This window comes from Uranotaenia lowii, chromosome 2, assembly GCF_029784155.1.
Source record: "Uranotaenia lowii strain MFRU-FL chromosome 2, ASM2978415v1, whole genome shotgun sequence".
In the NCBI taxonomy this organism is placed as follows: Eukaryota; Metazoa; Arthropoda; class Insecta; order Diptera; family Culicidae; genus Uranotaenia; species Uranotaenia lowii.
In genome coordinates, this window is record NC_073692.1 from 71,819,996 (window position 1) to 71,846,844 (window position 26,849).

The window sequence follows — 26,849 nt, forward strand, 5'->3', positions numbered from 1 at the left end:
CATATTGAACAAATCAAGAGAAATGTAGATTTACGTTAATTTTTATATGTAACCTAGAGTTAAGATATCATTAGGATCTAAATTTGATTCATTGATTTATATACAATAAACAATAAACAACACCAAAAATCACAACCGCGTAGTTGGAGCCTTTAATTGAAACCCGAACGCCTCCGTTCCGTATGTGGCTAAGAAGCTGAACCTAAGCCGAAGTTTTGTCCAGAAGACCAAAACTAAGGCTAGGCTTCGAACGTTCAAGGTACAAAAGGCGTCTAATCGCGACGAGAAGCAGAACAAGTCCGCCAAAACCCGTGCCAGGAAGTTGGACCTCAAAAGGCTGACGAAAGTTGAATGCTGCATCATGGACGACGAAACATATGTGAAGGCCGGCTTCAACAGATCCCCGGCAATCTGTTTTTCACGGTCAAGGATAAGTTTAGCGTTCCGGAGCATGCCCGCACTCAGAAGATGTCCAAATTTGCGAATAAATTCCTGGCTTGGCAAGCCATTTGTGCGTGCGGGAAGCGGAGTGCACTTTTCGTGACCCAGGACACGATGAACGGACAGGTGTACATGAAAGAGTGCCTCCAGAAGCGGCTGCTTCCTCTTCTGAAGGCTCACAACGTCCCAACAGTCTTCTGGTCGGATTTGGCTTCATACCACTTCTTCAAGGACCTGCTGAAGTAGTATGCGGATGTTAAGGTCATTTTCGTGCCAAAAATGTTCAACCCTCCCAACACTCCGGAGCTCCGCCCCATCGAGAAGTACTTGACGACTATGAAGAAGCACCTTCTTGAACGACCTAAGGTAGTGGAGACAGTCGAGGAACTGAAGAAAGTATGGTTTACATGCAAAAACGGTTGATTCATAGGTTGTGCAGAATTTTATGGCCGGGGTTAAGGCCAAGGTGCGGGCTTTTGCGTATGGACTGTAAATAAAATACGAGTAAAATGGTAAAATGAATTTTGCGAATTAATTTTGTGTGTGGCAATTTCTTCGTGGACACCCTTCATGACATTTTTCCGTCCCTGCTCAGGATACAGGTCTAAGGTTTTAGGTATAAAATCTGAGATCATAGGTCTCTGGTCCAAAGTATTGTGTCTCAGGTCTCGCATCCTAGGTCTCATTGCCTAGGTTTCAGATCTTACATTTCAGGCCTCAGATGCAGGATTCATGTATAAGGTCTCAGATTTCGAGTCGAAGTTTTCATGTCTTATTGTTTCATGATTCATAGCAGGTTCCAGTCCCAATTCCAAAGTTTTGTTAACACCTAGGTTCTCCGCAAAAAGCACGGTTTTACACGATTTTCGGGAATTAAAACAGATTAACCAGTTTAAAACATTTTGTGTGTAAAAACTTCTTAGGAGTTTCATATCGAGAGTAAAGGATTTTTTAATGCTCTTTTAAGCTTAGTCATTGAAACATCGAAATATCGATAAGAGCTTGACTTTTAGTTATGTAGCATGCTACAAGCGTCGTTAAATGAGCTAATTAATCTTCAAAAGCTCTTTTTACGAACCTCACTCAAAACTTTTTGGGAAAATGGTAGAACAATTTTTGGGTGTTCCATATCAAAGGTTCTGATTCTCATCCAACGAACAATTTCATCCATCATGAAAAGTAGTTTAGAATTTAACGAAAACCCTTAAAAAAGTTATTGACTCACCTCATGTGGTTGATCAGATGCTCCTTCCGGGTGAAGTTCTTGTTACACACATTGCAGCAGTGCGGATTGTCGCCACTGTGCTGGCGCATGTGGTTGTTCAGGTGCTCCTTCCTGGTGAACGTTTTGTTGCAGTATTCGCATTTGTGCGGTGAATCTCCGGTGTGGAGCCTATATAGTAGGGAACATGAATGCATTAGTTACGGTTGAAAAGTGAAACATTTTCTACATGGATTCTTCGGACTTATGTGGCTAGCTTTATTATTGAGGGGGAGATGTAGTTCAAGCGAATGGAATTGTGGAGGAAAGGACGATTTAAAAAAAACAAAGAAAAAGGAAAACTTAAAGTGAGCTTAAATGAACAATAGCAATGATCGAGAGTCAGATTTGAGGTTCAATTTATTTTTTGTTTTTGTTTCTAAGCGATGGTCAATTAAACAGTCTCAATCCAATAATCTCCAGGCAACAATACACAACATCAATTGGTCGTCTTCATTTCTGATTCATCAATTCATCGTTGATTGAATGTTCTTTGTATGGTATGGCTAATGGAAACTAGAAGAAATAATGCATCACAATGTCACCTCTACTTAAGAAAAATACAGTAGAATGGAAATGTTGATTAAAATCCAATCTAAATTCACACTTTTTGAACATTTTTTTTAAATAACAGCTTAGATTCATACCAATACCAAATGTGATGCATCTTTTGGGAACAAATTTCCATTATCCCTAAACATGAAATGAATTGAATTTGCGAAAAGTTCAAGTGAGAAACTTTTTAACTTCGGATGGATGTGAATGAAACAAGTGGCACAAGCGAGAGAAACTTAGATTAGACAGGTGGTTTTTGGCGTTTTTTTTTGGTGTGTGAACTGATTTGAAGAAGAAAACGAACGGGCACAAAAATGAAGATCTCTTAAAACCGATCCTCACCTGACGTGGTTTTTGAGGTGTTCTTTTCTGGTGAACGATTTACTACAGTAGTCACACCGATAGGGAGATTCTCCGGTATGCAATCTATATAGGTATAAGGTATAAGAACAGTTCAAATAATAACGAACAACGACAGAGCCAAAGGATCTTGGTAAAGGAAAGAAGTCTTCCGATGTGCTTCGGTTCTGAGAGATGTATTTCGATTGCTTACTGTCTCAAAAATAAATCTAGAACTGACCTTCGCTGTACTTCCAAAAATACGGTAACCACAAATCTGATTCCCTAATCTCGCCAACGAATCTACAGTTATAACTTTTTGTTTTTGTTTTTAATTAAAGCAGGATTAATTCTCAACTAACGGTAAAATGATAGCACAAAACTATAGAGAGAAGCTTAAAACCGAAACAACTTAACAGAGAACAATAGAGACAACCAAAAAATAATAAAACTTCGTTTTCCCTCACCTGATGTGGTTGGTTAAATGCTCTTTTCGGGTGAATTTTTTCCCGCAATACGTGCACTGATAGGGAGTTTCTCCAGTGTGCAATCTGTGTGCACCAGGGAAAAGTTCCCACCCACACACGACGGCACCCCACGCGTTGTTTATGGATTTGTATTTTTTTTTTGTTTCGAGTGTGTATTTTTTGTTGGTTTTTAGTTTTGAGTTTTTCAACATTTGATTTTGGTTCCAGAGAGTGTAGTTGAGCGCGGGTGATGCGGGGTGGTGGGGGGCGGATTTGTTTGATTGTTTGAGCAAGCGAGAGGAGAGAGAAAACGAGAGAAAGAGAGAAAAGAGTGTAAAAATAAAATATTAAAACAATATTCAATTTTTTATTTGTTTAATTATAATTTGTAACATGACACCAAAAAAGCAGTTAACAAAATCATCGGGGAAGTAGTGAACGGTGCTTGGAAAGAAGGGGTTCATTAAATGGTGAAAAATTTGCAATTTGCAACATTAATCTACAGGGAAACTTAAAAAAAAATGTGGATGGATGTTTTCTTTCAGAAATAGGAAGCTCAGACTGTACAAAGGTATAAAGGTAACGAACCAAACCTGATGTTAGTAGGGACATAGTTTGCATGAAAGGCCAATTGGTGATTGAATTCAGAGGGTAGAAGGGAACATTTATGATAAAACAGTACGTAATAGGAAGGACTGATTTTTAAGGGTTTTATTGCTTCGCAAAAAGCGAATATCAACCGATTTTTTTCTAAATGGCAATGACAATTTCTGCAGGCATTTTCCATATTTTTTTGTGATTTATGAGTCACATTTTATGCCAGTGCATAATTTAAAAAAAGAGATACTTTCTTCTTGAACTTACACGCTCATTTATAATTGATCATTAAAGGTTGAAAAATAAGCATTTTCGCACTGTGTTATGCTATATTATGGGTTTATTATGAGAATCCATTGGTTCTAGGGACAGATTTCGAAAAGTTTTATTTTAGAAGAGATTTGAAAGAAAATAAAAAAAAATATTTTGAAATTGGGTATTTAAAAACAATCTCTAGAAACAAGAACGCAATCGTGATTTTTCAGAGAGGATTAAAACGAATTTCAATGAAAGAGATAGTAATCTGGATATTCTTAGGAGAACGTATAAAATAAGGTTGTCAGATTGCCCGGTTTTAACTGGGTATGCCCGGATATTTTATACAAAATTTGGGAACAGTCCGGCCCGGCCCGGTTGCCCAAATTTCATTGAAAAATGCTCGGATTTTGCCCGGATTTATTCACTTTATTTGGAAAATAAAAAAAAACGAACGCCTCCTCTAAACGTAATTTTTTAACCAATTTTTTTTTGGAAAAAGAAATCATGAAAAGTTTCTTGGAAGCCCAAAATACGATTCAGAATCTGTCGATGAGTTTTGATGAAAAGAAATTTGTTTTTCATTTTTTTTTTCTTTTTATTGAGTACTTACTGGGTATTGAGAAAATTTGCCCGGATATTGCCCGAATTTATGGTCGCCACTTTTGAAATCAAATGCCCGGATTTTGCCAGGTTTTTTTTTTATTAAATTGCCTGGTTTATCCGGCCCGGATACCCGCTGAAAAAATTCTGGCAACCTTAGTATAAAATAGCTGATGTTTCAAGATAATCTTCGGTTTTTGGAGTTTCTGAAAAGATTTTTACTTTGTTGTTTTCCACGGTCCTGAAGATCTACATAAATTGACACATAATCAACTCAATTCTTGGTCATCTACACTTTTGAAAAGAGGCATCGAATGTCGAATGTTACGAGTGAATACTACAAAGTGTTTCCGAAGGTCATAATCTAAGGTTGCCAGATTGCCCGGGTTTGCCCGGAATTTAATATAAAATAATTCCGGAAAAGTTCGGTCCTGCCTGGTTGCCCAGTTTTCATTGGAAAAGCCCGAATTTTGATCACGTTTATTCTCATTTTCATTCTCAAATCAAACTTTAAGACACAAATTGTGTATGTTGTAAAACGATTTTTATTTGTGCAAGTTCAATAAGAATAATCATGCAAGTTTTTTTTTTTTTTTTGAAAGCCTAAAATTCGATTTAAAATCTGATGGTAAATTTTGATGAAATTTTTTTTCTCTTTTAAGTTTTTTTCTCTTGATTTTTGTAGAGAAATTCCTAGGTTTTGACCCAATTTGTCCGGATTCTGGTAAACAATTTTAAAATCAAATGCTCAGATTTTGCAAAGTTAGCCCGGTTCGTCCGACCCTGATATGTGCTGAAAAAAAAATCTGGCAATCTTATCATAATCATTCCTGCAGTCAAAACTAAAAAATGCTTTTTTTTAACCATAAAATGGTTAAGTAAAAATAAACGTGTAAGAAAATATGCGTAAGAGATTTTATGAAGTTTTTGAAATCTTTTTACTACTATTGAGCTTAACGTGTTCCTAGGCCACCCACAAAAAATTATAGGATGTAAAAAGACAGAAGAGTAAAAAAGATGCGTTACAGTTTTTATTGCCATTGCCGTTTAATGGTTGCCGAATAATATAAGTGATCTGGTGAAGGTGGTAAAGTAAAAATTTCAATTTCAATAAAAAACGAAACGATTCAAAATTTTTTAGGGGAATTTGTTAGTGCTTTTCCCATCTCGGAAATAGCAAAGAAAAAAGGGGAACGTGTTGTTTGTGACAGGTTTGATTGTAAAGGATAAAAAGGTGGACATTCACAAAGGAAAGGGGTAAGAACAACACAAACATTTAAACTAGAGGAAGAGATAAACATAGATGACACTTTCAAGAAGAAAAAAAAACCCGGGAGGTTCGCTCTCACCTGACATGGTTCGTGAGGTGCTCTTTTCGCATAAATTTCTTCTCGCAATAGGTACAATGATAAGGAGTCTCTCCGGTGTGCATTCTGCGTGGGTTAAATAGAAAACGGAAAATTGTACTCCTTTGTTGGTATTTCTTTTTTTCTCATTTAAACGCATATCACAAGTTGTGGGATCATCGGAAGGTCAACATTGCTAAGGGGGATTATTATTGAAGGAGTTGGGGGATGTGTGGGTTTTTTTGTTTTCATTTTTCTCCGGTTTTTCGATAATTGTTGGGTTTTATGTAATCTTACGGTTCGGTTCAAACCGTTTGTTCTCGGAAACGTCTCTAAGTTATCTTCGTGGAAATGTTTGATCAACGTATTTCTTTAAAGTTTCTCGCTAGATGATAATTGCCGATGTGTTTGGTAAATGACATTGAAGACAAAATAAAATAATATTACAAAAAATTTAAAAAAAAATGACTAAATGAAAGTTTTTTTTTTTTCAAAAATCTACCAAATCTACCACAAAACCGTGTTTATCGATAAAGTTTCTCCAAAAATATTTGATTCCTGCGATTTTAGTTCTTTTTTAATCGAATACGTTATTTCAAATAATTCTCTGACCCACAAAACCCTGGGACATTCTTGGGTTTTATTTGCATATAACTAACTGGAAGTTGATGTACTTCCCATTGAAACGTTATTCAGCTTTTAAGTTCTATATGGCAACAGTTTGAAATTTCCATGCACCTTGGGTTAGACTGGTCCATAACAATAAAAATCCTTATTTTTCGAAGCGGCACCCTCCAGATTGGTGTCATTAGGTGAAAACACGACTTTCTGAAAGTTTCAGCTCAATTGGTTGAAGTACGAGCTGGCGCCATCGACTTCAAATTTGTATAGAGATTCTCGGCTAAATTTATGAAAAATCAAATACTTTCAATTTTTATGTCCTAAAATATGCCTACAGTCTTCTACATAGCTCAGAACTGCAGAATTTATAGTTTGAAGATTGAGGAACAAGTCTATAGAAGATTGCAAAGTGATACGAGTTTACTTTGGTGAGATATTCGCAATAAAATGTGTAATTTTTTCGCATTTCGTTGAAATTTCATGCATTACACTAGCATACAAATACAAAAAAAATTGCATATTTATTGACTGTTTCTTTTTATTTAATGTAAAATCGGGCTCTGAATTCAAAAATTAAATTTTAAAAATTCCAATAATAACAGAATTTGAGTTAGGCTCAAAATATGATATTTTACTTTAATGAAAAACGTACTTGTACATAATTCCAAATATCTGGCTACATATGATCAATTTGAAATCTGTTTTCATCATATTGAATGTGGGTATCTCACCACTGTAAACTGTGTTACAATCTTCTACGAACTTGTTCCTCATTTTTTTAACTATAGATTCTGCAATTCTAAGCTATATAGCATTAGACTGAGTCGATTTAGGGTCAATTTTTGAATTTCTCAAGCCCTTGGGTTTCAAGAGCTTCGTTTTAGTTCAAAACTCATCCATGATTTTTTGCAGAATTTTAACGTAACGTTAACATGAGTAAGTGTATGGGAAAATTGAATATTTTGTACTAAAAAATCAACATCATTTTTGTTTCTTCTGTGGAACTAATACTGTTAATGATATCTTCTATCTATCTCAATTTATAAATTCTCTAAAGGAAATTTTTCGCTGAACAACTTTGTAAAAGACCATAACTTTGTATCTTATTAGACAAAAAAGTTATTAGCTGTTTAACAGGGGTATGTCTTTAAGAATTGAAAAACTATAAATTCAATTGACACCACTGCTTGTGCCTTGCGAAGTATTGCTAGAAAATAGTTATGCAATACCTCGCTAGGCAACCAGCAGTGATGTCAATTGAATTTATAGTTTATCAATGCCAAAAGACATACACCTGTAAAACAGCTAATAACTTTTTTGCCTAATAAGATACAAAGTTACGGTCTTCGACAAAGTTGTTCAGCGGAAAATTTCGTTTGAATAATTTATAAATTGGCACAGAAACCATCAGCTGGCTTGGTTCTAAAAAAGAAACAAAAATGGTGTTGATTTTTCAATACAAAGTATTCAAATTTCCCATACAAAAATTCAAATTTACTCATGTTAACGTTATGTTAAAATTCTTCAAAAAATCATGGATGAGTTTTGAACCAAAACGAAGCTTTTGAGACCCCAGGATTTTAAAAATTTAAAAATGACCCCAAATCGACTCAGTCTAATCAAGCACATACCGGAAGCATGTTTTTAAAACATAAAGAGTGAATGAATTTAGATTTTTCATACATTTTGCCGAGAATCTTCATACAAATTTTAAATCGATTGCGCCATGCGCCATCATTCTTATAAAAACATGCAAATTTATTTTATTCATATCTTTCTCATCTAACATCGTATTGCAGATCTGAAGGGTTCATTTGGAAGCTTAGGAATTGTTGTTTTTTAATAAATTCATTCAAAAATTATATTTTAAGGTGAGAACTATAAAAAAAAATCTGGAAACTTTCAAAAAAACAATAAATTTCAGGTGATTTTTTTATGGTTATCACTTCAAAATATAATTTTTGAATGAATTTATTAAAAAATAACAATTTCTTAGCTTCCAAATGAACCTTTCAGATCTGCAATACGATGTTAGATGAGAAAGATATGAATAAAATAAATTTGCATGTTTTTATAAGAATGATCCCAAACTCACCATACAAAGAGGTGATCCCAAACTTTTGGACGACAACTCAAGTGTCTATTTTATTAATTAAAAATACGTTTTTGAATTTTTTCAAAAAATTTTTTGATTGTGTTTTGAGAAGTAAAGAACAGGAATTCTAATGCCACTCAAATTTTGAGATTTGGTCCACCCTATCCCGAGATGATCGGCTTTGAATATTGAGTGCGATTTTTTGAAAATGTTATAACTTTAGGTTAAGTTTTAAGTTCAAAACTAAAACATTATATTTGGGCAAAATACCTCCGAGATTGCTATTGCTCATTATCTTTCAAATGAGATCAGAAGATTTTCAATATGTCCTAAGACGGCTGAGATATGAACGATCATAATTTGCATGTTTTTTAGTGGGTGATCCCAAACTTTTGGCCGGCAGTGTATGCTGCTTTGCGTTTTGACTTGCCTGGTTATTCAAATTCATTTCTTGGAACCGAACAAAAAAATGGAAGAAATCAGTAGATTGATATTTTGAAAAAGTTTGGAGCTTCTGAATACCTTTCAAGAAAATAAATTATAGACGTTAGATTCATCTAAGGATGAAGAAATTTTTTAAATTTATATTTTCTTATCAGTTTTACATGAGACTGAACGACTGTCTTTTCAGCTTGATGATGGAACTCAGAAGTATCGATAAGAATTTATATCTTCAGCTGTATAGCATGCTATAGGCGTCCTTGAAAAAACTTAGTAAGCTTTTGAAAGCCTGTTCTAACTCTAAGGAACTTTTGGTCGTATGAGGTATCATTAAAAATATAATCAATTTTTAAACAGTTTTTTTTATGGCTTTTATCATTTGACACCTTACATTTTTATGAAAAGTTATCCGAATAAGCTATATTTGTACGAAAACAGGATAAAGAGTTTAGTGAAATCTGACTGAATAATATGACGGATGCCATCGATTTTTAGAGGGACAACCACTTATAATACAATGGTTAATTAAAGTTGGAATATGTCATTTCCAACATTTCGAAAATCATTAAAACATTTCTGCATGTTCAGACTAACGAATCTGTAATCGAAAAAAGCAGGGTCCAATTTAGAGAAGTATTTTTCGTATGCTTAGTAATGTCTATGCCATGTTAAAAATATCAGAATTGGTTGATGTTCCGTTTGCCGAATTACAGCAAAAAATGTTACTGAGAACAACAAAAAACATTCTTAACTTTTTTTTCGCAAGGAATCTCGTTTTTTTCTAACAAATCTGGTAGAACGCTTTTCCATTTTTTTTTACTGAACGATGATTTGATTCCAAATTTTCAAGACCTCATTTTTATTGAAACCGATGATTTGTGTATTGTTGAGGAATTATTTTAGAAGCTGAGTTTCAATGTTAAGAAAATGTGCATAATACTACGATTTTAAATTTTTGGATTATCAACACCATCCACAAGTTCTAGCTATTTAGAGTATATGTATATACACAAAGTTAAACTGATACTTAAGAAAAACCAGAAATCCAAATATTTATAAAAAAAAATAATAATCGTAAACGTACGACTGCAATTGAAGGACAGAGATTATGGAAAAAAGAGGAGAAAAATAAAAACAAACAAAACCCAAAAAGGAACTATAGGGAGATCACTTGATATTATACTGTTGGTTACTAGGAACTGTTGTAAAATGGTAGGACTTTATCACATTACTTATAGGGTGTTAGTGCTCTTGTGACACACGGGGCAGTATTTAGGTAACGCATATTGAAACAAATCGATTGAAACGATCTCGCTTTCTCACCTGACATGGTTCGTTAAATGTTCTTTTCGCATAAATTTCTTCTCGCAATAGGTGCAATGATAAGGAGTCTCTCCGGTGTGCAATCTGCGTGGGTTGGATAGAAAAATAGAACATTGTACACCACCATTTTCGAAATGTTCTTTCTACATATATGAATACAGACTCTACAGACATAAACAAATACAGCAAAGTGGGAATCAGGATGGGAAACATTTTCTTGACGGGAGTAGGGATGTTCATATTTTTATTAATGGGAAGGAGGAGTTTATACTACAAGAATTTCGTATTGAACCCGGCTTTTTGATAATTGTCTTGCTGTTACTAAACAAATTCCATATGAAATCTTGGGTTTGCTGAAGATATTTTACGAACTGGATCTTTTGCCGATGGTTCGGTCGAAAATGAAAAAAGGTTGCCGGACTCGGCACAGTACATAAGTCTAATTGGTAGAACCTTGGACTGAACACAGTACACAAAAAATCAGCGGACGGACAGAAACGTAACCGGTAAAAACGATCATCATCTTCGCCTTTTGAATGATAACACAGAGAGAGGGTGGTTGGTCAAAGTTGTGGTTCTTAAAAACTAAACGAAAATAAAAGGGGTAAAAAAAGATATGCATAGTAACACATCATCCTCACCTGGTATGATTCGTCAAATGCTCTTTTCTCGTAAACTTCTTCTGGCAATACGAGCACTGATAGGGAGTTTCGCCCGTGTGTAATCTGAATGCCGGAATGCCGGAAAAAATATATATGCAAGCATACAGAGAGACACAACATAATTTTAGAAGCGTGTTTTTTTTTCAGTCATACCAACAAAATTGAATGATTTTAAGTATAATTTTTTTTTTCTAAGGACCGGATTTTGTGTATGGATGTGTGTTTCGGTGGAAGGGCAAGGGGATACCACATGAATGTTTTTGCCTAGCTCGTTCAAGAGTTTTAAACTGGTTGTCGATATGTTCTGACCCTAATATGAGGTGGTTTTCGAGCAAATGTCAAAAGCTCCGGAATGATCCATTCTGTAATCTGTGGTAGTTTTCTTTTTCTAGGTGGTCAACAATTGAGAAGCCGGAAAGCTTAAAAACCATCGATTTTGGTAGTTCAAAATATTTTGTGTGCATGGAACATTGTACCCGTTCTTGAGAGCTGTTTTAACCAGAGTAGTTTAAATTACACGACATTTTTAATCTTTTTTTAATGGGAAGTTTTGGATTCATTTGAGAATGTTCGCATGTTGATTGCGAAGGTGGAAGATAGTATTTGCTTTTAGAGCAGGCTCATCACGGTTTAAAAACATTTTAAGAATATAAGAATCTTACAGAAGGTTCTTGAATATCGCTTATATTTGATTGGTCTTTACATTTCGATCAATCAGCATCAACATCTAAGATAAATTAGCCATTAAGTTAGGATGATTCAACAATGCAGGATTGCTCATCTGACCACTTTATTACGCCTGCAAAACACCTTAAAAAATTGACAAAAATTTTAAATTTAAAAAAATGGAAGTATAGAAACTTAACTCGGTACATTAAAAAAAAAACGATAGAAAAATATACCCCAGGCAGGATTCGAACCTGCAACCTTTCCCAGCAAACATTTTTGTAGGTATATTTCTCAACAAATTTTTTATACGTTCCATATATATCATAGAATGATCGTATAAAACTCGAAAAAACAGCATTTACCTACCAAAGTGGAGGGAATATACATACACTGCCGGCCAAAAGTTTGGGATCACCCGCTAAAAAACATGCAAATTTTGATCGTTCATATCTCAGCCGTCTTAGGACATATTGCAAATCTTCTGAACTCATTTGAAAGATAATGAGCAATAGCTATTTCGGAGTTATTTTGCTCAGAAATAGTGTTTTAGTTTTGCACCTAAAACTTAACCTAAAGTTAGAGCATTTTCGAAAAAACGCACTCAATATTCAAACCCGATCATCTTGCGATAGGGTGGACCAAATTTCAAAATTTGAGTTGCATTAGAATCCTTATTCTATACTTCTCAAAACACAATCAAAAAATTTTGTGCAAAAATTTAAGAATGTACTGTTAATTAGTAAAATAGACACTTAAGTTATCGTCCAAAAGTTTGGGATCACCCCTAGTATGGTGTATCGACCAAAAGTTTGGGATCATTTTTTCAAAAACATGCAAATTTATCTCATTCATATCTTTCTCATCTAACATCGTATTGCAGATCTGAAGGGTGCATTTGAAAGCTTAGGAATTGTTGTTTTTTCATAAATTTATTAAAAAATTATATTTTAAATCCATAACCATAAAAAATTCACAATCATAAGTGTGAAGTTTCAAAAAACAATTAATTTCAAGTAAATGTTTATGGTTATCACTTTTAAATATAATTTTTGTATGAATTTATGGAAAAACAACAATTCCTAAGCTTTCAAATGCACCCTTCAGATCTGCAATACGAAGTTAGATGAGAAAGATATGAATGAGATAAATTTGCATGTTTTTGGCCAATACACCATACTGAGGGGTGATCCCAAACTTTTGGACGATAACTTAAGTGTCTATTTTATTAATTAAAAGTACATTCTTAATTTTTTGCACAAAATTTTTTGATTGTATTTTGAGAAGTATAGAATAAGGATTTTAATGCAACTTAAATTTTGAAATTTGGTTCACCCTATCGCGAGATGATCGGCTTTGAATATTGAGTGCGTTTTTTCGAAAATGCTCTAACTTTAGGTTAAGCTTTAGGTGCAAAACTAAAACATTATTTATGGGCAAAATACCTTCGAAATAGCTATTGCTCATTATCTTTCAAATGAGATCAGAAGATTTGCAATATGTCCTAAGACGGCTGAGATATGAACGATCAAAATTTGCATGTTTTTAGGCGGGTGATCCCAAACTTTTGGCCGGCAGTGTACATATTTTCAACTTCTGGCTAAAGCGATAAGAACTATACCAATTGAACGATATGCGACACCTTATTCGTACATACTAAAATAATGCAAGAGAGCACCAGTTCTTGCTCTCAGCGCATGCGAACCGTTGCCAACTACAATATTTGCTGCTTCTCTCATTGGACAATTCTGCTCAAATCGCCATCTGATTTTTAACAATCTGGTTGCACTGCGAGTCGCAGAAAGAACAAAAAAGCTATTCTCTCACTTGAAGCCCACGCGAGAGAACAAATTGAGAAAAATCGTCTTCAAAATCTGCAAACATGGCGGACTTTTCGTCATATCCAATTTAAACCATTTAAACCGACTTCAAGTGACCATTTTTACGACCTTTTATTTATTTGGCAGGAATTATGATTCGCAGTAACGTTATTAACGACTTGAGTTATCATTTCTAATGCGATGTTATGTTTGCTGGGTTGATTCTAAAACCCGATGTAAACAAAAATATCTTCCATCGGTAAATCAGTGTCTGCCATATGCCACGAAATGCAACTTTCGATGCAATTGTCAATAACTCGTTACCGAATGCCAACTATTGGACAAATTTATAGAGTTTACGGTAAATATAAATATTTTCTAGATTTCGTATGGAGGAATTTTACGAAAAAAAGAATCCCGTTTGTTGTATTCGATAAATAGTAAAATTTTGATTCAACACTAGTAGGAACAGTAAATTGAATATACCAATAACAATCTGTTGAAATTTTTTCTTCCGACATAGTTTGATAACTTATAATACAATGTTTTGGTTATGGAATGGAAAAAGTTTCTCACCATGTGTGCACGGAATCACCTCGTTTCCGAAAAGTTGACGATTGCATGCACGCAACGAATTAAACAAATATGCTACCACATTTTAAATCATTATGGAAAAACGGGTATAACGAATACGGTTACTGACTATGGATGCACGGTTTCACCTCAATTTCGTCGCAGCGGTTATTTTTTTGACTTCATTGTATTGCGTTAAAATTTTCGACTATTACTGATGAATGTGTTCGACATATACCTGATATTGGAGGTTAAAAAAAACGGTTTTCAAAGAATATAGCTCTTCACCATGGGTGCACGGATTCACCGCTATTCAACCAAAATTGGCTGATCGGTATACTAAAGGTCAGGAATAGCTGTTATAACTGTGAAAAGACAATTTTATTAAAATGACGACATTTACTATGGATGCATGGATTCACCGCATTTTCATAAAAGATTGGGTACTTTTCAAGACTTTTGATCAAGTATTTTTAAAAATCTTCACTGCACACCAGTATCGAAACCGTGAATTTAATTTTATTTGCGTAAGATACGAAACTTTATCGTTCATCGAAAGGGGAAAGAATTTCGTTCCTAGTTAGGACTTCAACTTCAAATCGATGGCTCAGTTACAAAATTATGCACAAAAAAATTGGGATTTTTGAAATTTAAATTTAGCTTTCCAGCCCAAAGGGCAACCGAATTCGAAAAAGGCTACTAACCAAATCTCAAAGTACTCATCCCGGAGCCTTGAAATCTTGCCACCAACCACAAAACTGGAAAACAGACGGATGATGAAGTGGAAGTGGAATAAAAAATAATTTAAGTCTTTGAATTTGAATAAGGAATGTTGTTTGTTCTTGATATTTTCCCAATCAACTATTGATGGAGGGGGCGTGGAGACTGGCTTGATGAATTCTGAAAGGGTGTTGGTGATAAGGTGGTTGGTTGTGGAGGATGTTATTGGTTTTACTCTTTCAAAATATTTCACTAAGAAAATGGGGACAACAAACGTTGGGTTGGAAACGATTCTCACCTGACGTGGTTCGTTAAGTGTTCTTTACGCGTGAACTTCTTTTGGCAATAGTTGCACGAGTAAGGAGTCTCCCCGGTGTGCAATCTGTGTGAGCGAGCAGCGTCAGGTTCGTCAGAGAGCGTGTGTCGGGTGGCGCATCGTTTTCGTTGAAGACCCCCGCGCGCCGCGTTGCCAGTTTCAGATATTTCAAAATGTTTTGTTGGTTTTTTTTAAAATACATTTGTTTGGTATGGAAAAGAAAATATCATTAGCTTCCTGAGCGCAAAGCAAAACAACAATTATAACGAATTGGTCGGATTCCGCCGAATTTGACAGAAACGGTTCAAAAAGCTCTTAGAGACACAGATAATGGAAGGATTTCGGGTCCATGGAGAGTACCGATATCCCTATTTCTTAAGTGAAAGAGAGTGTGAATCAGATAGTTTTGACTTAAATTGCAATAGGGGGACCGGAAGTGAGCTGCCGGAATTCCGCCAACACGGGAGAAGCCTTCATTGGGTACTTAAACCAAATTTCTCACCTGAGGTGGTTTGTGAGATGCTCTTTTCGAGTGAACTTCTTCGGACAGTACGTGCACTGGTACGGAGTTTCGCCCGTGTGTAATCTAAGAGTAGTGGGAAGCAGGATCGAGTGAAAAGAACACGTATTATGACCAGCATCGGAAGATTTTTTAATAGGGGTTCGCGAGTTGCGAGATGGTTGTTACTTCGTGAAAGGTTTACGTTGAAAAAAAACGGGGTGCAAACGAATGGATCGTTGCTATTGTTCATTTGTTTGGAAAAGATGATGGTGTGTAGGCGCATGAATGAAGTGTAGGGATATGATCGATTTTGAATAAAAAACTATGAATCGATACTTCTTGGTTCCAATTATTGGATATTAAATGTGTACGGGGAATAATGTTCGTGAACAGCAGGACAAGACAAAATTTGTGAGTTTCTGAACGAGTTTTCATGGCTGGATCGATGGGTAGGTTCGATGGATGACAGATGGGAGGTAATGTGTTTCGAGGAATGGGGACTTTTGCTTAATTTAAGAATTGTAAGTGCTACAAAAGTTCTCACCTGAGATGGTTCGTGAGATGTTCTTTGCGAGCAAACTTCTTCGTACAGTAAGTGCAATGATAAGGAGTCTCACCGGTATGCAATCTGAAGAGTTCGCAGAGATAACAAAATTTTAAAACGCCGTTGTAAATCGAAATTTTACGAGGTAGTGGCTGAAGGTGAGTTTTCTTCTATATGAAATGTTTCGATTAAGTGTTAGTAAGGATGATGTGTACATGTGTAAAGGTTAGTTATGATCATTATATAGCGAACCGGAAAAAAGGCGCCAAAAACTACCAATTTCATAAAGTCCAAACGCATTTTCAGTTTCAACAAATAACTCTTCAAAACAATTTTCAATTAATAGTTTGGTAGTTTTGCGCTTTCAAAATAAAATAACCTAATTCTACAATCAAACATTACTCGAACAATTTACGCTAGGTCTGTACAAATTCGAAAGGTCCGAAATGTTCTATAACCAATTTCGTAAAACTTCGCTTGATTCGAATGTAATGGGTGGAACGCCCAAAAAGTGCTTAACTTTATAAGGTTGCCATGTTGGACACTTTAATTCTGTAAAAAGGAAGGCGTGAGCATTCGTTTTTTTCCCATTATTTTGTCTAAACACTTTTTGATCGTTCCACCCTTTAATAGTGGTGATCAATCTAAATAAAATACTACTTCTTGTTTGAACCGGATTTCACATGAATGTTTTTGAGACTCCGCGAATCAAAATTAAACTTAACCGGTCGGCACACGATTGATGAATGAATATGAAACTAATGGAACGGAATACGCGGCGTCGAAGAAATCGGAGTGACAGCAAATGGTCACTCGAAAAAAAATCAAACGGAACGTCAACGCCGATATACTGAAACTCTACGAGTAGAGACTTTAAAAGTTGGTTGTGTAAGCTTGTTATGACGAGAGAGATAATGTGTGTGTGTGTGGAGGCGCACATCAACAAAAACAAAAGTCTCACCTGGTGTGATTGGTTAAATGTTCTTTTCGCGTAAACTTCTTCTGGCAGTACGAACATTGGAAAGGAGTTTCTCCGGTATGCAATCTGTTACAAGATACATAGACATAGATGATAGAAAGATAGCAAGAAATCTCGGGACAAACAAGGCACAAAATAGGGGGGAATGTTTCTATCGGGAGTGATGATGAACTGTTGTTATAAGGGAGAGATATGTAAGCTAATAATAACTAGTTAACGAAATAAATCAACTAAAAAAACGGAAAACGAATATGAAACTACGCGTACAACTATAGCTACGGAAACTACTTCGAACAATCTATGTGAAACCAGGGTAGCCCTTCGTGAATATTTGTAAGGAGTTTGTATTCGTCTAAACCAATCGAAAGAATGGAAATTCGAAAGACTACCATAGGTCCCACTATAGGAATAGTCAAAAACAGTTAGAATTCCATCGTCCGGTCAAATTTGAGTAGTGTTTTTTTTGCCAAAAACGGGGGGGAGAAGGTCTCAATTTTGCGAAAAATATGTTTCCAGTATTACGATCTGTCACCGTAAGGTCAAAACCAATTCTTGTTAGTAGAAGTTAGGTGGACAATTTTGAGTGTGATGTGTTAGCCAGGGGTTCTCTGTAGTCTAAATTTAGCGTACTCTTTTCGTTCGTTTGGGAAAGATGGCGCTATCAAAACGAATGCAATTAAGATGATGAAAGGATGCAGAGAAGGGTTGTTTTGATTGGTTATTTTGCATTGGATTGGGATGTTCGGGGTCAAAAGCGTTGGTTTTGCAACCTCACCTGACGTGGTTTTTCAAGTGTTCTTTTCGCATAAATTTCTTCTCACAATAGGTGCAATGGTAAGGGGTCTCTCCAGTGTGCAATCTGTTGAGTAAGAGAGTACCGAATTTGTTTCGCTGTGATACAGGAACCCACAACCGAGACCGCACAGGGCGGCCTTTCTAATGACATATATTACATTTTAATTAGTCGAGGGACATTTTACGAGATACACTGGACTAAATTATAGTAGCGGGAAAATTTACCACCCTATTTGATGCTAATGAGTGTTGAATTTTTTGATCAAATGTTACCAATTTTTTTTCCGAAAGTGGCTACAATTTTCCCAGTACCAAACTATGGGAGTTATTAGTAGTAGAGGTGACTATTATGAACACGGTTTGAAGGAATCGGGAGTTTGTAGGGACAACTTAAGAACAAAATATTTAAGAACAGTACGGGACTCATCAATCCAAAATTTGGTGAAGACGTGTACGATAAGAGGAAGTTTAAAAACGACGGTCTCACCTTGTGTGGTTGGTTAAATGCTCTTTTCGAGTGAATTTCTTCTCGCAATAAGTGCACTGATAGGGAGTCTCTCCGGTGTGCAATCTGTAGATATGGAAAAGTAGAATGTAATGTTGGGGTCGGGAGACTTGGCAACGGAACTATCCCGAAGACAGGAGGAATTTGTACTGGGAAATGAACTTTTGGGGTACGTGTTTTCATGGACAAAACTCACCGAAATGATACTGAACAAAGAACAACATATTGGGAGAAAATTTCAGCTGATCACGTCTATCAAGTTGCCAACCCAAGGTTTCATGAGAAAGTATATTTCCAATCTAGGGGAATTTTGAATTATTTTGGTTAAAATTCGAGTTCAAGACTTTAGTCGCAGGAATATTTAATACTATTAAAGAATTCAAATCCAAAACCATCATGCTGAACAGATATTTCAAATATAAGAACATTACCCTGAAAAAGTTGATTTATGCTTTCGAAACGATGTCCATTTAGGAAAACAATGTCAAAATACCGAAATTAAAGTACTCTGTCAATTTTGATGATAACTATTCAAACGGTAGCATTTAAAGTTCACATTTGGCTGGGTGAAATATACTTAAAAAAATTAACATATGTTTCCTTGTAGCCCTAATTTTACCTCCTAAAAAACTTCAGGGTTTCTGGATTGAAACGGGAACAATTTGGAACTTTCATGCACCTTGGGTGGAACACCGATGCTGAAATTTTCGCTCCTCTGACTCGTCTGCTTTCAAAATTCATCTTTTCGAATCGGTAGGAAGTGGAGGAAACGGTGGGAAAAGGCTCTGCTTTTTTTTGATTTTTTTTTGATTGTTTACTAACACAGAGACAGATGAAGCGCTCACCTTATGTGGTACGTTAAACGCTCTTTTCTGGTAAATTTCTTATCACAATAAGTGCATTGGTAAGGGGTCTCTCCGGTGTGTATTCTGTTCAGGAAACGAAATCAAAAGAGTGAGACGGAGAAAGAAAGACGGAACAAGAATTAATGATTCAGTTGATTGAGATTCGGAAAACTTATCTTATGATCGAGCATGTTTTTTTTTTAGAATTTGAGCTACGCATGAAGGGTATTTAAAAAAAATCTAGGATTTAAAGAAAAAAAAAAAGGAAAGAAATTTATGAATTTAGTTTGTTCCTTTCAGCGATAATATGGAAAGCCTGTTTGATTTTTAAGAGCCTTTTCTACGAAACTTTTGCTTATTAGGAAATGGTGACAGTTTTGGAATGATGCTCGTTTGAACTGAAGAAAGTATTGGAAGAAGTTGAAGGTTTTGCGCAAAAAAAAATATTCTTTTTAAAGTCAACATGAAATTTTATTCAGAAGTGTTGCTCATACATTCGGAATCTCTATTTAGCATGAAATGTTAAGCCTATTCAATTTTGAATATATTCCAAACCCAGACTTTGTCCAACCAAGTCCAACAGAATCACAGTGGACGTGATTATACCAAGGTTGCCGAAATCAGAGAAAAATATATAATTTCACAGAATTTGGTGTCAATTTTCATTACAGAATCTGTGTCACAGAACACAGAATTTGAGAAATATTCACAGATTTCACAAAATTTCAAAATTTTGGACGTTTTTCAAAATTCAATTTTTAATATCTATATTAATTTTGGATAATTATCTTTAAAGTGGAAAAATATGATAAATTGGGAATTGAAAATTGATTTTTCATAAAAAAAAATGTAAAAAACACAGTTTGACATGACTTTTAAATCAAATTAAATGAAAATGCATCACAGGAAACCGTCACAGAATTTTTGAGTAAAATCACAGAAAATCAGATTTTTTTTCATCTGAATAAAGATTTTTTTTCGGCAACCTAGGATTACACCTCATAACGCGAAAATCGATCATTTTGGATGAATTGTATATGTAAAAGTTCATTCGAAATGAATGATTTTCTTTTCTGGGAAATTTAATTTTATAAAAGTTCATCCAAAAGAACGTTTTTCGCGTCGCGTAACGTAATTGCGTTCATTATGTTTGTGGCCTTAGATTCGTTATTGTAATGAAATGTTATTTTCTATTTGGTGGACTTCTGGGCACTAGCTTAGATTTTGACCACACTCCTTCAAACATTAAGTCACTGAAGTTCCTGCACAATAAGAAAATCCATTACAGAAACTTTCCTACTCAAAATTAAACCAGGGTTGGTCAACTGTTCAAATGGCAAAAAAATTAAACAACGAAATTCGGGCTTTATAAAAAAAAAAGGTCACACACGACCCCAAAAGTGCATTTCAAAATGTTTGCTCAAGAGTTCCACTGACAAAACAACGGGCACACGAAAAATGAAATCCAAGATAGAATGGAACTTTTGAACAGAATTTATTTAAAAAACAAAAACAAGGAGTAGAGCTAATCATTTAAAAATTAAACGTATCGAATTGGATGAAAATGAACAGCTCACCTGACATGGTTTGTTAAATGCTCTTTTCGCGTAAACTTTTTCTCGCAATAGGTACACTGATAGGGGGTCTCTCCGGTATGTAATCTGTTTCGTTATTGGCAACATACATTTCGTAGTGTCACGTTTCGCCGACAGATCGCGTTGCGTCGTTATGGGTGTGGTGTGTTTGGTGGTGAGGGAAAGAAAGAAAACGATAGAGAGATAGAGACATCCGATTAATATCCGGTTCCGGTGACAGTACGGCCACGATCAGGAAAGGTACGATCAGTTTTGGAAGGCGTTGTTTTAGGTATGGGTGGAGGGGGTAATCTTTTTTTTTCTAAATTTTAGTGTTTCGGGATGAATGAATTCAATTTTGAACGTCTTTCCACCGTTTGATGGCTGCAGGTCTACGGGAGGATTGAACTCGTGAAGTCCAGCCATCAAACCGAAGAGCTGACGCGGATGGTCCGAAAGGTTTATCGAATGTGAGAAGAGAAGAAATGGAAGTCGATTACGATGTGGTTACACGAGTACGGTTTGTATCCTTTTCATGATTTCATGATTTTGTTTTTAGAGATGGAGGTGAAGGCTCTGCTTTATATTAGCGAGACAGATGAAGCGCTCACCTTATGTGATACGTTAAACGCTCTTTTCTGGTAAATTTCTTTTCACAATAAGTGCATCGATAAGGGGTCTCTCCGGTATGTATTCTGTACAGAATTGAAAACAGAGAGTGAGACAGAGAAAGAAAGATGGAACAAGTATTAATGTTTCAAGCACACAAAATAAAATTTTGCTGAACAACATTCTTCACCCGGCTCGTCTTTGGTTTCTAGGGTCTCTGGAGGGCAAACCGTACGTTTTGCCTCGCAAAATTCTATCATGAGTCGGTTGGCTTCTCAATTCGTTAACACTTCAGCGTTTGGAGTTGCTTGAACTGGCAAAAATCCTCTTCTTACTTAAACAATTATGCTTCCATTTCTACCGACAGATGGCCGAATAAAAAGGTCGCACTTCGACTTTGGAAATGAGTTTCGAAAATCGATCAAACCCTGTAGACGTTTCCAAATAATTTCCAACATTATCAAAAAACACGGGTTGTTTTCAGTCAATCTGTTATCTTATAACACAGTTTTTTTCTTCTGACTTTTGGGTTGGGGGACGCAAATTGAATTTAATTGGGACGGGAAAGCAAATAAACGCTCACCTTGTGTGAATCGTTAAACGCTCTCTTCTACTGAATTTCTTCTCGCAATATGTGCACTGATAGGGAGTCTCTCCAGTGTGCAATCTGTTGAAGAAAAAAGATAGAAAGAGAGACAAGACGATGTTATGTTTGGGGACGCTTCGATTTCAGTTATGAACTCAGTATTGCTTATGTTGGTATCCTTTTCATTGGTTCCGGTTAGCATCTTACTTATCTGTTACAGTTAAGGGGGTTAAAATGATTCAAAAAAAAACCGAGAAAAACAACGGAAAAGTAAAACACGGTGCCTTGCCTTTCTGTTTGCGCGTCGAAATTCTCTAAACTACACAATTTTGAAAAGCCAAAGCCCTACTTTCAACCGAGATTGTAAGCATCGAAAAAACGAGGGAAATTTGGAAATTTCAAGCAACGTCAATTTTAGGCCGAAAAGTTCAACAGACGAAATTTTGAAAAATTTGCAGTAGACGTTGCTTTTTTTCTTTTTCATTTTAAGCCAAACACCGCGGGAAACCATCTTCGGTATTATTTTTGTAAACATCTTGACTTAAAGCTTTGAACGTGACAGTTCTAAAGTTATCAAAAGATTGCCTTCCTAGCGTCCCCAATGATTCCTATTGACTATTTTATTTACAACAAATGTAACGGAACTTTTCAGCAACAACCAAGCTAAATTAGTAGTAAATTTTCTTATTCCATATTCAGCTCTTAAAACCAACCGCTCACCTGACGTGGTTCGTTAAATGCTCTTTGCGGGTGAACTTTTTCTCACAATAGGTACAGTGAAAGGGCGTCTCACCGGTATGTAATCTGTTCGGGAAATAGAAACAGAGTTGAAGTTTCGGACTCACACTTTGGACTCTTGATACGTTAGCATATAAAGCTATGGCTGGCTAATTTTGAATTTCTAGATTATAGAAAGGTAACAGTCCCAGGTAACGTTCTTTGGACTAATTTGACTAATTTGAATTACAGAAACTGAGCTTGCCAACATTTAGCTTAGTTAGTTCGCAAAAATTGGACCAATCAAGGGGAAGAGTAGATTTCAGAAAAATTTAACAGCACTGATTTTATGTAAACGAAAATGGCACTCATTAGTGCTTTTTTCACAATTTTTTTTTGGAAAGAGAAAAAAGTTATAGCACATCGGTCTAAAGAACAAAGCTCTCTCACCTGGTGTGGTTGACCAAATGCTCTTTTCGAGTGAATTTCTTCTCACAGTAAGTGCACTGATAGGGAGTCTCTCCGGTGTGCAATCTGTAGAGACGGGAAATGGATTTGTTTTTGAAATCACGATACTTTACAGACTGTTTTTTTTTTTTTGGTTATTGAACTTCTAGAATGTTTCTTAACGAGAGGGTTTAACAGAAACGCCAAATAATAAAGTTTAGATAAAAATGGGGATTGTTTACTGATAAGAATGGATCACGCCACGCGAATGGTGCTTGCTACAATTTTGACAAATTTGATTTTTTTCTTTATAAACTGTGCATGACTTTCTTTTGTTGAAATACTTTCAGTGTATTTTGCGTAATGATGGCAACGTACAAATATAAATTTTTGAAAGAAGTGGGTTGGTTATGAAGGATTGTACCTGCTAATCGCCTGCTGACGTTTTCTATCCGGAAATTCTATGCAGTTTTTGCAACTAATCAACAAATTTTTAATATGTTCAGTACCAGTTGCAAGAAAAAATACTTTTTGCAAGTTCATTTCGAATTTAATTTTTTTTTCAATTTGTTCGTAAAAACTGATAAAATCTCTTTTGGATTCAACATCTCTATTGAAAAAAAATTAAAATCGTGGTCACAAAAGATTATGAAAATGTTCTTTTCATTTTTTTACATATTTTTCTGGTAACATTTTACTACACGCTTCTTTTTTGGTACTCAAAATTCAGTTTGACCATGGTTCAAAACATAGTTCGATTCTATGAAGTTTAAGTTGAGTTCCATTTTTACTCCTCGCGATGGTTCAAAACGTTCAAAATGGAGTTCGAACTGCGAACTAAATCCAGGGAATCAAAAAATCGTTATCTTCCGATAGAATTTGCCGATCAAAATACCGGTGAGAGAGATTTTCATCCACAAGAACACTATACTAGCCAGGGTTGCCAACATTTTTATTCAAAGATCAGGGAACTGGCGAAATAAAAATCAGGCAAAATCAGGCAATGTTAAAGCTTGTTGAAGTAACGGAAATTTCGCTCAAAGTGATGACCTTTTTTTTTTTTTTGGTCATCGCACCACATTTTCACTCGAATATGTGTTGTGAGAGTACTTGGGTGAATTCTAATGATTCAAGCAATCGAAAGATTCCATTTATTAAATCTCTTTTTTAAAATAAGAATGAACGAGAATCTTTCGATTGCTTTGATTCAAGCCACATTTTCACTTATTACTTAGCTGTGGTACCTACCCCAGTTCCTTACTACCCATTTTTCATGACATTCGCAAAAATCAGGCAAAATCAGGCATATTTTGAAAAATCAGGGAAATTCAAAGGCTTATCAGGTTGTCAGGCATAGCCTCAAAAAATCAGGCAACGCCTAAAAAATCAGGCACATTGGCATCTCTGATACTAGCGCTTATCAACTTGAATTTTGCACTCGATAAGTTAAGCATTCCGATTCAAATTTATTGTCTTTTGTAACGGTAAGGATAAGTTTTCGCTCCCGGACGAGAGAAAATTTTCACTATTTTGCATGGAGTTAAGGGCATGGAGAGTCGGAATGGAAGTATATAGCTAGAAAAAGCACTCTCTGTGCGTTTGTTCTCTTGATTGCTTCCAGTTTTGTCGGAGAATATTCTCAGAACTAGAACTGGCTGATGGAAAATAATTTCGAACGAGTTATCTTTATCGGCATTGGAAAGGGATGGGAAGTCATCGCGTTCTCATATTTATCGCTAAGTGTTAACACGTTCGTCGCCACGCTCATTTTAGTTGTTTCACTTGCCGGGCCCAATGAAAATTTCGGAGCAAGAGAGCAACCAGGGAGAACTCCACTATTTGTAACGAGTGGCTAAACTGAGCGGCTAACAAGTGATAAACCAGTTATCATTATCAGATCTGCTCGATTTGTTTCCCTGACTAAAAGTAATACTAATTTTCCTCCGGCGTTGGAGCAAAACTGACATCGATCCAATAAACTAAAAATTGAACTCACTCTCTTTGTGTATGTTGAACTGAAAGCACTTAGCGAGTTCGGCTGCCGAACTGCATTTTGAGTAGCTACGAATAAAGGTCTGAAAAAAGTTCGAATTGGAGTTCCGGTGTCGAACTAAGTTTTGAGTATGTGCAGAGCTTAGATTTGCGGTTTCCCAGTCGAACTCAAAGTTGACAGCTGCCACTGAAGTGTTGTTTTGAACCAAAACAACTCAATTTTGTGTTTGAAAAAAGTAGCGTGTATGCCTTCATTGCTTGAACTGTAAAGAATATTACTCGACAACGACATCATTAGATTTACTAAACAAAAATGTATTTTGACTTGTTTCACCACTTTTAAATTTATATTTTTCGATTCCTAACATGTAGATAGATACAAACGTTTAAATTTTAATCATTTTTTATTTATAAATATTAACGTTACCAATTAGCATGTGGTTCTAAATTACCGAAATTCTCAACTTTCTACCGAAGCAAAGCACCGTATCTACTGAGAACTTTGCAAAAGAGACGATTCGTCGATCGATTAATACATGTTTGTCGGAAAAAGCAATCTAACGAACGAAACAAAGCAAAAACGGAAACGGTACGATCCTACTTCCATCCTCCTATCGATGCAGTTTCCTAGCATCGAGATTTTGCAAATCATATTGGATCCAATTGATGCTCAGATGTTTCCACCAACCAAGCTACGTGTTGCCGCAAGCGCCAATCGTTGCCACTAAAAAATGTTATTTGCATTTATGTACATTCTCATACAACAACACAACACGACTTGGCGAGGCCGAAAGGATTTCAATAAAAGAAAAATTTCACTCAGGACTGACTTTCTGATTGTTGATTTTTTTTTTGCTCTGTCTTTGAATTAAAACGATCGTGCAGCACCATTCGATTGGAGCTAGGATTGTACTACTTGAATTGTTTTTTTTTTTTAATTTATAATTATGACAGATATATGCTATTATTTCAATCGAGTATCAATGAGTAAGGAATTTTGATTCACAAAGGTAACGAAACAAAGGGATGAATTATTTCTCGATTATATGATACTGAAGAGTTGTGCATCTAGATATACTTATGAAGGAAAACAAAAACAGTTAAAAGAAAGTTCGTTATGATGGACGAAATGGATGTCAACGCTCTCACCTGACGTGGTTCGTTAAATGTTCTTTTCGTGCGAATTTTTTCTCGCAATATGTGCAATGATAAGGAGTCTCTCCGGTGTGCCATCTGTTTCATTCGAAGGCGGTCGATGGAGAACACCCCCAAAAATCCACCATCATCATCACAATCGGGAAAGAGAAAAAAGAGAAAGAGAAACAAAATCGTTCATGAAGGTGTGTTGCATGGAGGTATACTGATTTTGATGATTCTACTGCTCGGGGCAAGTTAATGCTCCACAGGATAATTTAATAAAATAGTAACAACTAAACAATAAAATCTCCTTTCTCGTTTCCGCAACAGATCATGTGTCGAACGTGTGTGTTTTTGTGTATTTTTTTTTGCCAAAACAAACGGTATCTTTTCCGCTTACACTTACTTTTTTTTAGTATGCCGAAATTGTGAATTTTGAAAAAGCTCTGCTCCAGAGGAAAAAGCCGGAAAATTTTGAACCAGTCGATGAGCCAATTTTGAATAATTTTTCCGTGG

At 35.6% G+C, this 26,849-nt stretch overlaps 1 protein-coding gene across 1 annotated transcript in view; it reads right to left on the reverse strand.

Annotated features, from left to right (window-relative positions):
* LOC129748473 (zinc finger protein 845-like) overlaps positions 1-26,849 on the reverse strand; it is a 47,207-nt gene that overhangs the window by 12,051 nt on the left and 8,307 nt on the right. Inside the window, exons 11-29 of the mRNA XM_055743115.1 lie at positions 26,346-26,429; positions 23,208-23,291; positions 22,761-22,844; positions 22,038-22,121; positions 21,457-21,540; positions 20,849-20,932; positions 19,272-19,355; positions 18,409-18,492; positions 17,902-17,985; positions 17,109-17,192; positions 16,148-16,231; positions 15,604-15,687; positions 15,084-15,167; positions 10,986-11,069; positions 10,345-10,428; positions 5,868-5,951; positions 3,064-3,147; positions 2,600-2,683; positions 1,667-1,834 (exon numbers count right to left, since the gene is read on the reverse strand). Coding sequence (XP_055599090.1) covers positions 1,667-1,834; positions 2,600-2,683; positions 3,064-3,147; positions 5,868-5,951; positions 10,345-10,428; positions 10,986-11,069; positions 15,084-15,167; positions 15,604-15,687; positions 16,148-16,231; positions 17,109-17,192; positions 17,902-17,985; positions 18,409-18,492; positions 19,272-19,355; positions 20,849-20,932; positions 21,457-21,540; positions 22,038-22,121; positions 22,761-22,844; positions 23,208-23,291; positions 26,346-26,429 — 1,680 coding nt within the window. The remainder of the gene's footprint in view (positions 1-1,666; positions 1,835-2,599; positions 2,684-3,063; positions 3,148-5,867; positions 5,952-10,344; positions 10,429-10,985; positions 11,070-15,083; positions 15,168-15,603; positions 15,688-16,147; positions 16,232-17,108; positions 17,193-17,901; positions 17,986-18,408; positions 18,493-19,271; positions 19,356-20,848; positions 20,933-21,456; positions 21,541-22,037; positions 22,122-22,760; positions 22,845-23,207; positions 23,292-26,345; positions 26,430-26,849) is intronic.